This window comes from Hippocampus bargibanti, linkage group LG03 (assembly GCF_051943395.1).
Source record: "Hippocampus bargibanti isolate YZ-2025 linkage group LG03, ASM5194339v1, whole genome shotgun sequence".
In the NCBI taxonomy this organism is placed as follows: domain Eukaryota; kingdom Metazoa; phylum Chordata; class Actinopteri; order Syngnathiformes; family Syngnathidae; genus Hippocampus; species Hippocampus bargibanti.
In genome coordinates this window covers 32,449,564-32,463,206 of record NC_142736.1, presented here as the reverse complement: position 1 = coordinate 32,463,206, position 13,643 = coordinate 32,449,564, and the positions used below count along the sequence as shown (strand labels likewise).

General features: G+C 40.2%; 1 protein-coding gene across 5 annotated transcripts in view; it reads right to left on the bottom strand.

The window, feature by feature from the left end:
- pcdh17 (protocadherin 17) overlaps nt 1-13,643 on the bottom strand; it is a 195,243-nt gene that overhangs the window by 140,806 nt on the left and 40,794 nt on the right. For 2 of the 5 annotated variants that reach the window (XM_088993126.1, XM_088993128.1), the window contains exon 4: nt 13,388-13,560. In XM_088993126.1, the coding sequence (XP_088849252.1) occupies nt 13,388-13,560 (173 nt within the window). Of the gene's footprint in view, nt 1-13,383; nt 13,561-13,643 lie in introns of all 5 variants that reach the window. The other 3 variants (XM_088993127.1, XM_088993129.1, XM_088993130.1) reach the window with 2 other exon arrangements.

Below are 13,643 nucleotides of genomic sequence, written 5' to 3'. Positions count from 1 at the left end.
CAATACATTTTTTGGGAGAAAAAAAAACAGACAATGTTATTAGCCTTGCGCTAAATAAGTAAATAAATGAGAGTGAAGGGAGAAAAAAAACAGCAGTCAGTGCGCCAAATGCCAACGCGCTCCTCCATTAATCAATAAATGTTTTAAACTAACAGATGCAATAAAATCTCATAAAACCTTGACTCCTGCGTATGTTACCTGTTTAAAACAATGTTTGTAATTCGCATAATTATGAAATTCGCTTTGGCAGATGTTTAGCCATTAACGCCGAGAACAATGACAAAGTCCGATCCAAATTCTAATGTGCTGATATTTCAGAATGGAAGGGGGAGGGGGGGGGGGGGGGAGAAAAAAAATGGTGGTTAATGGAGGAGAAAATATGCATTTGTCAGATTTGTGTGAATAAAAAAAAATGAATATTGTAAAAATATGAAGCCTGAGGTTTTATTCTGCACCGCAATTATGAGTTGCCATTCGACAGCCAAACGTGTTTGCCTTGCATTTTAAACAGGCATGACTGACACTGTTTGGGTGATATTCTCCCGTGTGCGTTTCTGCTACTAAACGTCTTTAAACCGTTCCTGCCACAATGTATTTATTTATTTATTTATTTATTTATGTATTTATTTATGTATTTATTTATTTATACCCCTATGCATATTAATGACATAAGCTTGGCCAATGTCGGCATACATATTGTTCTGCCCCCATAGCTGAGCTAAATTAGCATATAGTGATACCTTGGCTTACGAACTGAATTGGTTGCCAGACAGAGTGTGTAAGGCGAAAAGTGTGTATCCCAAAACAATATTTCCCATAGGAAAACATTTAAATGAGAATAATCCGTTCCTAGGTACCAATAAAACATAATTTCCAATTAAATAAGCCTTAAAACGACACAAAATATACCTTACTTTATTCATAATAAATGTGCTATGGTATTATAATTAAATAAATAGATGGTATTGTATAATAAAGTGGTTTTATTGACCTTTGTGATGGTTGTTAATGGCTTGATGCAATGGAGAGGCCGGTTTCGTCAGCAGTAAACACTTGATGAGGAACGTTGCCTTCTTCTTTCACCATCTTGAGGAACGTAGCCTCCCATGCAGGAGCTTTCTCTGCGATCATTTTACCTTGTTCCTCATCAATTGTGTGTTTAGCTGGGTTGATCGCTTTTTGCATCAAGTGTAAAGATGGCTTGTGCGGGTTATATGTGCAGCCTGATTGATGGGAATTTTAACCTTGCAGTTTACACTCTGCCTTTGAACTATCAAAGTTGAAACGAGTCAACATGTCACTGTTTTCTATCCATTCTCTCACTTTCTCTGTCGTCTGCCTGTCTCTTTAATGCGTTCTTGACCAATCACGTGGCTTTAACCGAAGACTGGGGGCGGGGAATAGAGGACAAAAAAAGCCGGCTGCCATTTTCTTGTAAGGAGAACGTCCTCGTTCGCCAACGACACATCACTCATTGTGTCAGCTCCGTGTGTATCCTGAAAAATAGTTTGTATGCCGAGGTACAATTTTCATAAATTTAACGTTCGTAAACTGAAAAGTTCGTAAGCCAAGGGCTTCGTAAACCGAGGTATCACTGTAGATATATAGATTTGTTTTATTGAATTGAAGAGGCGCTATGAGCCAGCTGTAAGAGCATTTTGGTTCCGATGCTTTATTAGAGTTTATTTATTTATTTTACAAAAAATAGAAATGTGTGCCGCCAGTTTGTTCAATCTGATAGTTGCTGAGTAAAGTGAAAGGGGCGTCGTTGGCGGAAAAAAGCTAGCACTGCGTAATACATCCTTCCCGCCAGTTTGAAGCTGTTGATACACGATACAACAAGCGCGATTAAAGTGGAAGGAGAGCCGGGAATGATTCCACTGCATAAATAGAGGTCTGTCACCATCTGCAAACTCAGCAAATTCCCACGGTACAGAACCCGCTGCTGCGGTGCACCCTCAACGGGGACCGGGAGGGCAAGTTGTTGCGCAAACGATAGCTGGCTGTCCCAGCGGCAAATAAACGCACAGAGTGAGATTTTTATTTTGTCGTATTTTTACCTCCTGAAATGGATTTTATTTTGTTGGGGGGAGAAACTTTATTCGTCATTGCTGGGTTTTATACTTGAAATTATTTGTTTTTCTTGCTATCTAGCTGCTAGCTATCTAACTTGCTATCAAAATGCTGGCGATCTATTATCTTTTTTGCTATCTGGCTGGCTAGCTAACTATCTCTATATTAGCTATATAGCTAGCTATCGATTAGCTATCGATCTGTTTGATTTACTTCCTGGTTGAGCGAATGCTGGCGCGTGTGGCTGCCCGGAAGTAAATATATAGAAAGCTTGCTAGCCAGCTACTAGATAGCTAATAGATAGCCAACAGATTGCAAGCTGGATAGCTTGCCACCTAGATACAGTAGCTCCAGTATATAGCTAATACAAAGCTAAATAGGTAGAAAGCTAGCCAGCCAGCTAATAGATAGCTAATAGATGACTAACGGATATCTAGCTATAGATAACTAACCACATAGATAGCTATATAGCTAATAGCTAGCTAGCTAGTTAGTGCTGCCGCTGCTCACCCACAGAAAAAAAGTATCCTGTGACTGAAAAGTGACCTTGAGAGTTTTGAAAGGCGCTTAGAAATGAAATGGGTTATTATATATACAACCGAGTTAGGAATTTTCTTCCGTGAAAAGCCTCAACAATCGTTTTGAAAGCAGATTTTTATAATGCAAGAAAGAGACCTTTTTTTTTTCTACACCCACCCTCCCCAACTTCTGCTCAACTCATCACGCGTCCTGCATCATTCATGATGTCACAGTATGCTTGAAGGCAGTTGGACTCTAAGACAGCCAAGAAAGACACGACAAAGGACGGTACCGTATACCAAAATATTTGACCGCCGCACGCCTTACATGATCTCCAGTTCATCATGCTCACAGATGATTATTGAAATATTTTGCTCCTGCAGGATTGGCTTACATTTGCTATCTATTAACTATATAGCTAGCAATCTGGCTATTAGCTATCTATTACCTATCTAGCTAGCTAGCTGACTATCTAGTAGCTATTTATCCAGAAAGCTGGCTATCTGTTAGCTATCTATTAGCTAGCTAGTCAGCTGGCTATTTATTAGCTATCTATTCAGTTAGCTAGTTATCTATTAGACATCTATTAGCTAGCTAGTTATCTATTAGATATATATTAGCTAGCTAGTTATCTATTAGCTAACTAGTTATCTATTAGCTATCTAGCTGGCTATCTATTAGCCATCTATCCAGATATCTGGCTATCTATTAGCTAGCTACCTTACTATCTATTGGCTAGTTAGCTAACTGACTACCTATAGCTATTTATTAGCTATTTAGCTAGCTTTCTTTCTATTTGAGTTAATCTGGGTTGAGTGACGCTGGCTATGACTGTAAAGTGACCTTGAGCGTTTTGAAATGCGCTCATAAATGAAATGTATTATTATTATGAAAATTATGATTATAAAAGACAGCCATTCATATTCCCAATTGTTTTTAAAAATGAATAAATGAAGTGGCCGAAGAAAGTGGATTGCGCAGAGTCAATCGGGGAGCCATATGGTGCCCTTTTGATACCTACGACTGTCCTGTCATTTTGACATGGACGCGAGTCTTCTTAGATTCCTCGATACTCTGCCGCAATCAATTTATATTCACTCCACGTTTCGAGATTTTAACATTGACCTGCACGCCAACTTGTAAAAGGATCAGTCTTGAGTAAAGAATGATTGATTGGAACAATCGATGTCAATGTGTACGCGTCCCACGTGAAAGAGCTTCGGTCCACCGGTCTTCAGTGAGACGTCACGGCGGCCACTCCACTGGATCCATATTCACACAGCGCCTTTGTTGCCAAGACACAAATTGAACATTACAAACAGATGGAGAGCATTTCCATCATTAATCCAGATGACGAATGAATAACGTCCAAAGAAACCATTGAGAAATATTCATGAATTGATCGAGTCCATCCACTGCGCCACCGGGCCAAGTCACGATAACAAGTTGCAAGCGTTGCGAAATACCGGGCCAGGTCACGGTAACACGTTGCAGGCTTCCCTAAATATCGGGCCAAGTCACGATAAAAAAGATGCAAGCGTTCTGGGCCAAGTCATGGTAACAAGTTCCAAGCTTCCTTGGCCAAATACTGGGCCAGGTCACGATAACAAGTTGAAAGTGTCCCCAAACACCGGGCCAAGTCACAGTAACAGGTTGCACGTGTTCTAAAATACTGGGCCAGGTCATGGTAACAACTTGCAAGCTTCACCAAATACTGGGCCAAGTCACTGTATCAAGTTGCAAGCGTTCCCAAATACTGGGCAAAGTCATGATAACAAGTTGCATGCATTCCGAAAAACCAGGCCAGGTCATGGTAACAAGTTGCAAGCATTTGCAAATACTGGGCCAAGTCACGGTATCAAGTTGCAAGCGTTCCCAAATACCGGGCCAAGTCATGGTAACAAGTTGAAAGCTTCCCCGAATACTGGGCCAAGTCACAGTAACAAGTTCCAAGCATTCCCAAATACTGGGCCAAGTCACAGTGACAGGTTGCAAGTGTTCAGAAATACCGGCCCAGGTCACGGTCACAGGTTACAAACTTCCCCAAATACCGGGCCAAGTCATGATAACAAGTAGAAAGTGTCCCCAAATACTGGGCCAAGTCATGGTAACAAGTGGCAAGCTTCCCTAAATATCGGGCTAAGTCACAATAAGTTGCAAGTGTTCTGGCCCAAGTCATGGTAACAAGTCGCAAGCTTCCCAAAACACCGGGCCAAGTCACAGTAACAGGTAGCAAGTGTTCTGAAATACCGGGCCAAGTCACGATTACAAGTTGCAAGCGTTTCCAAATACTGGGCCAAGTCACAATAACAAGTTGCAAGCTTTCTGGGCCAAGTCATGGTAACAAGTTGCAAGCTTCCCCAAATAGCGGGCCAAGTAACAGTAACAGGTTGCAAGTGTCCCGAAATACCGGGCCAGGTCATGGTAACAAGTTGCAAGCTTCTGCAAATACTGGACCAAGTCCCGATAACAAGTTGCAAGCCATTTTGTATCTGTTCCACAAATTAATACTACGCTGAGAAATTTCCTCCACTTTCAAGACAAATCTGATTGGCGACGTCGACATCTTCGAAGCAGGGGTGTTTGTCGCTCAACCCGACTGAAGCGTGAAATAAGCGTTCACTTGATTATCAGCAACCTTAATTAGCCACGGCGGCAGCTACTGGATGAATCGTGGTGACATTTGCAGCTAAATATGCATCTTGTGCCAGTATAAGGTCAACATTTCAATCAAGCTAATCAATATATTTATCCCGAGTAATGCTAATGACATTCCCCAGATGAGCTTCCATTTTGCTTTACTTTTGGACGCGGAATTGCACGCCAGACTTTTGATTTGACGCATATAGTGGTACCTCGGTTTACGAACTCCTTGGTTTACAAACTTTTCAATTTAAGAACGTTAAATTTATGAAAATGTAACCTTGGCATACAAACTATGTTTCGCGAACGAGCCCGTTCTCCTAACAAGGAAATGGGAGCGGACTTTTTTTGTCCCCTATTCCCCGCCCCCAGTCTTAAAGCCGCACGTGATTGGTCAAGAACACAGCAGTGGGGGGGGGGGGGGGTTAAAAATTAAAGAGACAGGCAGACGATAGAGAGAGAGAGAGTGAGAAAACAGATAGAAAACAGTGACATTTGGACTTGTTTCAACTTTGATAGTTCAAAGGCAGAGTGTAGACTGCAAGGTTAAAATATCCCATCAATCAGGCTCCACAAATAACCCGCTAAGCCATCTGTGCACTTGATGCAAAAATCTATCAACCCAGCTAAACAGAACACAGTTGATGAGGAACAAGGTAAAATTATGGCAGAGAATAAAAAGTCAATAAAACGACTTTATTATACAGTACAGTTTATTTTTGTAATTATGATACCATATCACATTTATTATACATGAAATAAAGTATATTTTGTGTAGTTGTAAGGCTTATTTAGTTGAAAATGATGTTTTATGGGGACCTGGGAACGGATTATTCTCATTTTAATGGTTTCCCATGGGAAATTAATTTTCAGGATAAACACTTTTCACCTTACACACTCTGTCTGGGAAGCAATTAAGTTCGTAAGCCGAGGTATGACTGCATTTATCCCGAGGTATGCTAATGACATTTCCAGATGAGCTTCCATTTTGCTTGATATTTGTACGCGGAACCGCACGCCGTACTTTTGATTTGACACATATTTATTTGCATGACGATGGTCGCCAAAGGCTGTCCCGCTTGTCTTATGTCGACGTGCTTTAAGATGTTCACACATTACAAACGCTCGATGTGTCATCCGTGCATCAAAGCTCCAGATAACAAATTACACTCCCGCAGAACGCTGCGAGCAAACGCCCTCTTGAACGCCGAGGTGACTAAAACGTTGCCGCACATCATACCTGCGTGTTTGCGTCTGTCTGTTATTTATATCAAAGATTGCATATTGACGCAAGTGAGCGCCAATGGCAAAAGGATGACATGCCTTATTTAAGCCATTCGCTAGCTAACGACGAGGACCGGGGGAGGGGCACCCCGGCAACAAATAACGCTAAGAATTTGTTTTTGAGTTTAACCACACTAGAAAACCGCCGGTGAGCACTGTAGCAGTTGTGTTTTAAGACTTTTCTGGCTTTATTCTTGCCAACTTGCTGTCCATCAATATGTGCAATTCAAGGTAAGACCAATGACGGTTGCTTTTCACTTTGACAGTGTATGTTTTCCTTTTATTCCACAATAAAAACCTCAGACTGTTTTGGGAAATGAGTACAAGTGCAAAAAATACTGTAGTACATCAGTTTTCAAAATATATTTACACAATAACAGCAAAAGCACGATATTTAGGCCAATGGCTATCTATTTGCTGGCTAATGGCTATCTATTCGCTATCTGTTTGATGGCTATTAGTGATCTATTTGCTATCTATTTGGTAGCTATTAGCTATTTATTTGCTAGGTAGCTAGCTTGCGATCTATTTGAGTCACTTCAGAGTGAATGAACACTGCCGCGTGTGGCTGCCGCTGCTCACCCACAGAAAAAAAAACGTATCCTGTGACTGTAAAGTGACCTTGAGTTTTTGAAAGGCACTTATGAATGAAATGTATGACAGTAATACATTGGCCTATGAACTTAATTGGTTCCCAGACAGAGTGTGTAAGGCGAAAAGTGTGTATCCCAAAAAAATATTTCACAAAGGAAACCATTAAAATGAGAGTAATCCGTTCCCAGGTCCCCATAAAACATCATTTTCTAAATTTCTACGCCTTAAAACTACACAAAATACACCTTATTTTATGTATAATAAATGTGCTATGGTATTGTCATTCAAGAAATAAACTGTACTATATAATAAAGTCATTTTATTTACCTTTGTGATGGTTGATGTCTTGATGGAATGGTAGCTTTTTGCATTTCGTGTCTCAAGGAGCTCTGGGTTGTACATCTTGGAAGTTCTGATACGACGCACTAGAAACTTCATCGATAGCTGGTTCCCTTGATTGTCTGTCCTCTTCAAATTGTACAGATGGCTTTTGCGGGTTATTTGTGGAGCCTGATTGATGGGATATTTTAACCTTGCAGTCTACACTCTGCCTATCAATAAAGTTGAAACGAGTCCAAATTTCACTGTGTTTTCGATCCATTTTCTCACCATTTCACTTGTTTTTCACTGTTTTATTTTTGTTTCAAGCTCTGTCGTCTACCTTTCCTGTGTCGTGCGCTCACAGCGCTAATTTAACGTTCGTAAGACGAAAAGTTCGTTAGCTAAAGCGTACGTAAGCCGAGGTATCACTGTATTTTTCTTTCTTGTATCCAGGAAGTCCTTGTTTTCTCACCTCGCCCGCTTTTCTTTCTCTTCTACTCACAACATGCTTTTAAAACAAAGCTGGAGGCAGTTTGATTATCATACTGGGATCATGGCTAATTAGGAGCGGTCTTGTGCTACACTCATAGCGCCTACGTCCCTCCACCGATTGCTCCCGCCTCTTCCTTTTCTCTCATCATTTCCTTGAAAAGCGCTATCAGTGGGAAATATCTCGCTAAACCACTGCTGGCTGTCTGTTAGCGATAGCGTCTCGGCCAGTCATTTCTACAGAAAAAATACTGGCAATGGAGGAGCCAGACGAGACTGTATCCGTCCGTGTCTGGTGAGATCATGTCGGAGAATCAATTATTCGCTAATTAAAACTAGCAACAAAAAAAAAAACATCTGATAAACTTAAGCTTAATTAATGAATTGCTAGCAATTTTGCAAGGCTAATTAATCAATTTGGAAAATGAGCCATGACATGAAGATCTCTAGGTTGTAAGCGTACGTCTGGAGGAAAATAGCAGAAGGAATAGCGGTGAATCTATTTGGCTCACAGTGAGGAGGTTCTTGGTTTGAATCCGATTAGCATTTTTAGCTCCACGCTGGTGCGTGTTTGTATCCCGGCACGGCGGCTTCATTCCATACAGTCTTGAGGATCGCCCCAAAAACAATCGTCAAATAGCATCTTGGCTTCCGCGGGAGACTTCTTCAAACTCGCACGATTGGCCAAATGAGAATTTGCAAGGGCTCATGGGAGAAAAAGTGGAAGTTGAGTTTCTCAAATGGCGATCCCGGAGCGGCGCCGCTGGCGTTTGTTGGCGCGACGGGAGTAAGTAGGGGGGGCCGAGAAGGCCGGCGCCACTGCTGAAAAGGACGCTTTGATCCTCTGGTCTTTCATCTAGGAATGCTTCATGTCACAAAGAGGGTACAGCAAGTGCTGAAGAATGAATGAATCTCAGTGTCTTTGTGTTGTCATACTATTTGTTATTTTATTTATTTTTTTTGTTCTTTTGACTTTTGTTTACTTCCGGGTTGAGTGAACGCTGGCGCGTGTGACTGCCACTGCTCACCCACAGAAAAACATATCCTGTGACTGTAAAGTGACCTTGAGAGTTTTGAAAGGCGCTTAGAAATGAAATGTATTATTATCACTACCATCATCATCATCATCATCATCACCATCATTAATACTATTATTATTATTATTAATAATATTATTGTTATCAACATTTGCTAGCTATTTGCTATCTATTAGCCCACTGGCTGGCTGGGTAGCTAACTACCTACCTATCTATTCACTATCTAGCTGGCTGGCAATCTAGCTAGGTTTTTGTTGGCCATCGATTAGCTAGCTAGCTAGGTTTCTATCTATTTGAGTTACAGAACACAATTGATGAGGAACAAGGTAAAATGATGGCAGAGAAAGCACCTACACGGGATCATTCCTCAAGATGGTGAAAGAAGAAGGCTACGTTCCTCATCAAGTGTTTAATGCTGATGAAAGCGGCCACTCCATTCCATCAAGCCATCAACGACCATTACAAAGGTCAATAAAACCACTTTATTATATAGTACAGTTTATTTCTTTAACTATAATATCATAGCACATTTATTATACATAACATAATGTATATTATGTGTAGTTTTAAGGTTTAGAATAGTCAAAAAATATGTTTTATGGGGACCTGGGAACGGATTATTCTCATTTTAATGGTTTCCTATGGGAAATTAACGTTTGGAATACACACTTTTCACCTTACACACCATTTTCTGGGAACCAAATAAGTTCCTAAGCCAAGGTATCACTGTATTCCGACTCCAAACCGCCTCCTGCGCCTTCGTTTCCTGGTTGCACACAAGCACGCACACGCCAAGCCTCTTGGATAAGATCATGTTATTGGCTAAACACAGACAGCTGCAGCCAAGTTGAGCGCCTAATCTCACATCGAGCAATTTCCCTAAACAAGGAGCGAAAGTCCTCGAGTGGAGGAGGAGGGACGAGGGGGGGGGGGAAATAAATGGAAGCGCAGTGAAGAGTGAAAAGCAGGTTATAGAAGGAAGGTTATGGACTTGTGGCGCTCGCTAGTTTGATCGGTGCACGGTGGCACAGCGCTAGCTTTCTTCAAGCGTCTCAAGACTATTCGCTGGGATACAAAGAAAGTTGCATGGACTGAATGTAAAAGCATCACATGGGCATTTCATTTATTTATGGATTTCTTTATTATTTTTATCTACCTATCTACCTATCGAGCTAGCTTGCAATCTATCTAGCTAGCGAGCAAGACGGCGTAATGGCTTGGGAGCACAACTTGTGAGTTAGCTAGCTAGCTAGATAGCTCACATGTTCATAACAAAGCACCAGGAAATATGACACGTCACCACGTCCATTTAAGAAGAAACAAAACTATCTACCAAGCTAGCTTGCGATCTATATAGCTAATTCACGCCAAAAAAAAATGAATAGACATTCAAACTGTGTTTTAGATCAGTAAAACACGATTCCGATTTGATCTTGGTTTTAGTCCCCTGGTACTCTACTATCTTTGTGACTGCTTTATTTCCTGTATATGAGCATGTTGTTACAGCTTCAGCTGTTGTTAAAGCGCTATCCCTATTTTTTTCCCCCCACCCACCGTGGTCATTGCTCTGAAGTAATCCTCTCTTCACTTCTTTTTATTCGGCTATCTATTTACAGTGAATCTGGCTATCTAGCTGGTTAGCTGGCTGGCTACCTACCTATCACTTTATTTGCTATTTATTAGCTATTTAGCTGGCTGGCTATCTAGCTAGCCATCTATTATATAGCTAGCTGGCTATCTAGCTAGCTAGCTATTAGCTATCTAATTGGCTGTCTAGCTAGCTATTAGCCGTCTGTTAGCTAGCTAGTTAGCTTTCTACCTATTTCAGTTATTCCAGGTTGAGTGAACGCTGTCGCGCGTGGCTGCCGCTGCTCACGCACAAAAAAAATCCTGTGACTGTAAAGTGACCTTGAGAGTTTTGAAAGATGCTTATAAATGAAATCTATCATTATATATAGATACATAGATAGATAGATAGATAGATAGATAGATAGATAGATAGATAGATAGATAGATAGATAGATAGATAGATAGATAGATAGATAGATAGATAAAATCATCTATCATTATTATCGTTATCATTATCATTATCATTACCACTATCACTGTTACTACTACTACTATAACTATTACTACTACATCACTATTACTACTATTATCACTATTACTACTACTATCACTTTTACTATTAATATTATTACTACTCTTACTCTTACTATTACTACTACTACTACCACCACTATTATTATTATTACTACTACTACTACAACTACAACTATTACTATTACTATCACTATCACTACTACTATCACTATTACTACTACCATCAATATTACTACTATTATCACTATTACTACTACTATCACTATTACTATTATTACTACTCTTACTATCACTATTACTATTACTATTATTACTACTCTTACTCTTACTATTACTCTTATTAATATTACTACTACTACTACTCCTGCTACTACTATTGCTACTATTATTATTATTATTATTATTAATATTATTACTGTTATTATTATTACCATTACCATTACTATTACCATTACTATTAACATTACACTATCACTATTACTATCACTATTACTACTATCACCATTACTACTACCATCACTATTATTACTACTATCACTATTATTACTACTATTACTAATATTCCTATTCCTATTACTATTACTACTACCATGACTGCGATTCTTCTTCTTATTATTATTATTATTATTATTATAAAAAAAACCCTTAGTGAGATTAACCCGTGCCATAATGACATGAGCATATTTGTCTGGGAATATCTCTATTTTTTCAAATCAGGTAACGACTTCCTGTGAGCTACAAGGTTGTTTGGAGCAAAGAAGAGACTTTAGCGCACCATTTATGCTATTAGGGCTCTTTACGCCATTTTCCGCCGCCTTTTTTTAAAAAGAAAAAAAACAAATCCACAGTAACCAAGCAAAATGGCTGCAACAACTACTATCCAGGGAGTTATTGTTCAACACATGTCATGTGTAATCTGCCCGACCCGCAGCGCTTCTAATAATTATTCATATTTCATCAGCACATCACAGCGCGGCGTCGCCGGCTGCTCACTAAGTTATTTTCCGTGTTCCATTATCAACATTTCAGAGAGGCGCGCTTCGGCTTGGGGCGACTAAATGGAGAGGCTGAAGTAGTCGGCCTTATGAAAAGGTAATGGGCTTGTCGCCTTTGATAAAACACAGACGTGGATGGAACGCTGGCGTCGCACACACTGAAAGGGGAAACGTAAATTAACAGGGAGGCGCTGGGGTGGATAATGTAGCGCGCCACAATCAGAGATCCTGCTCGCGCCAGAGTTATTACACATAATGGCGGCGGAGGACCGTCGTTCGGGAGTCATTATAGGTTTCACAGGAACTTTGGCATACTTCCAAAAAAAAAAAAAAACAACAACAATCTGAACCGACATGCAGCGTCTGAAATAACGTCTGCGCGGACGCCCGGGGTGTGCAACTTTTACTCCGCCCAGGTGGCCGACAACTTCTCCAAGAAAAAGAAACAAACAACAAGCCCCCAAAAAAATGAAATATTTTTTTTTCAAATGAAACGTTTGCTTTATTCTATAAGGCAAACGTTTGAAAGAAGATTTCGAAATTCTACAATAAATTTTGGAAATTTCGGAATTTCGGTCAGTTTGTTAATTTGCATACTCAGCACGGCAGCCAATCAGAAGCCTGCTTCTTGCTTCCGGACTTTCCCGAGCGTTATAAGGTCGTACATTTACATTTAATTTTACCGAAGTAGACGCTCAGCCCCAAAAGAAAGATTCAATAACAAAATGTATGTAAACAAAATGTACAAAATGCTACAAAACGTAAACATACATTATCCCGTGACGGGAAAATGTCCCTGAGAGTTTTGAAAGGTGCTTAGAAATTAATGTATCAATATTATTCTATTTGAGTTACTTCCGGGTTGAGCGAACGCTAGCACGTGTAGCTGCCGCTGCTCACCCGCAGAAAAAATATCCTGTGACTGTAAAGTGTCCTTGAGAGTTTTGAAAGGCGCTTAGAAATGAAATATATTATTATTATTATTATTATTATTATTATTATTATTATTATTATTATTATTATTATTAAAATGATCCTGGAATATAGAGTCCATGTGGTTTGTAGCAGACGACTCAACGCAAACATTGCATTGTGCAACATGCCGAACAGCGTATTGATAAACAACTGGAGCAAAATTATATTTACGAGCAAGGGAGCATTTGTATATGAAATATGTATGAAATATGTATATTTCATAAAAAAAAATCCTTAATGCTTTTTTTTTGCGATTAGTCATCTTATTGTGTTTCAAGTTGTAAAAAATGGGGCAGGCAACTTTTACAGAGTTGTGTCTGCCCTGGTGTCCGCTAACACTGCGTCATGACTTGCCTTGTTCCAAGGGAGGCGGTCGAACGCCCGTGGCCTTCAATTTAAGCGCCTCCTTGGCGGACATGTCGCAGCAGGAGCCTTTGTTGGTGTCTTGGTCGCTGTCAGCCTGGTCGCTGTCGCCGTGGCCGCTGTCGCGGAGACTCGCTCGCTCGGGGTCTTTGAATGTGGAACTGCTGGAGAAAGATGGACAACGACAGGATACTTTTAAAATCATAAACAAACAAACAAATACAATATTTATGCTAGCACTGCCATT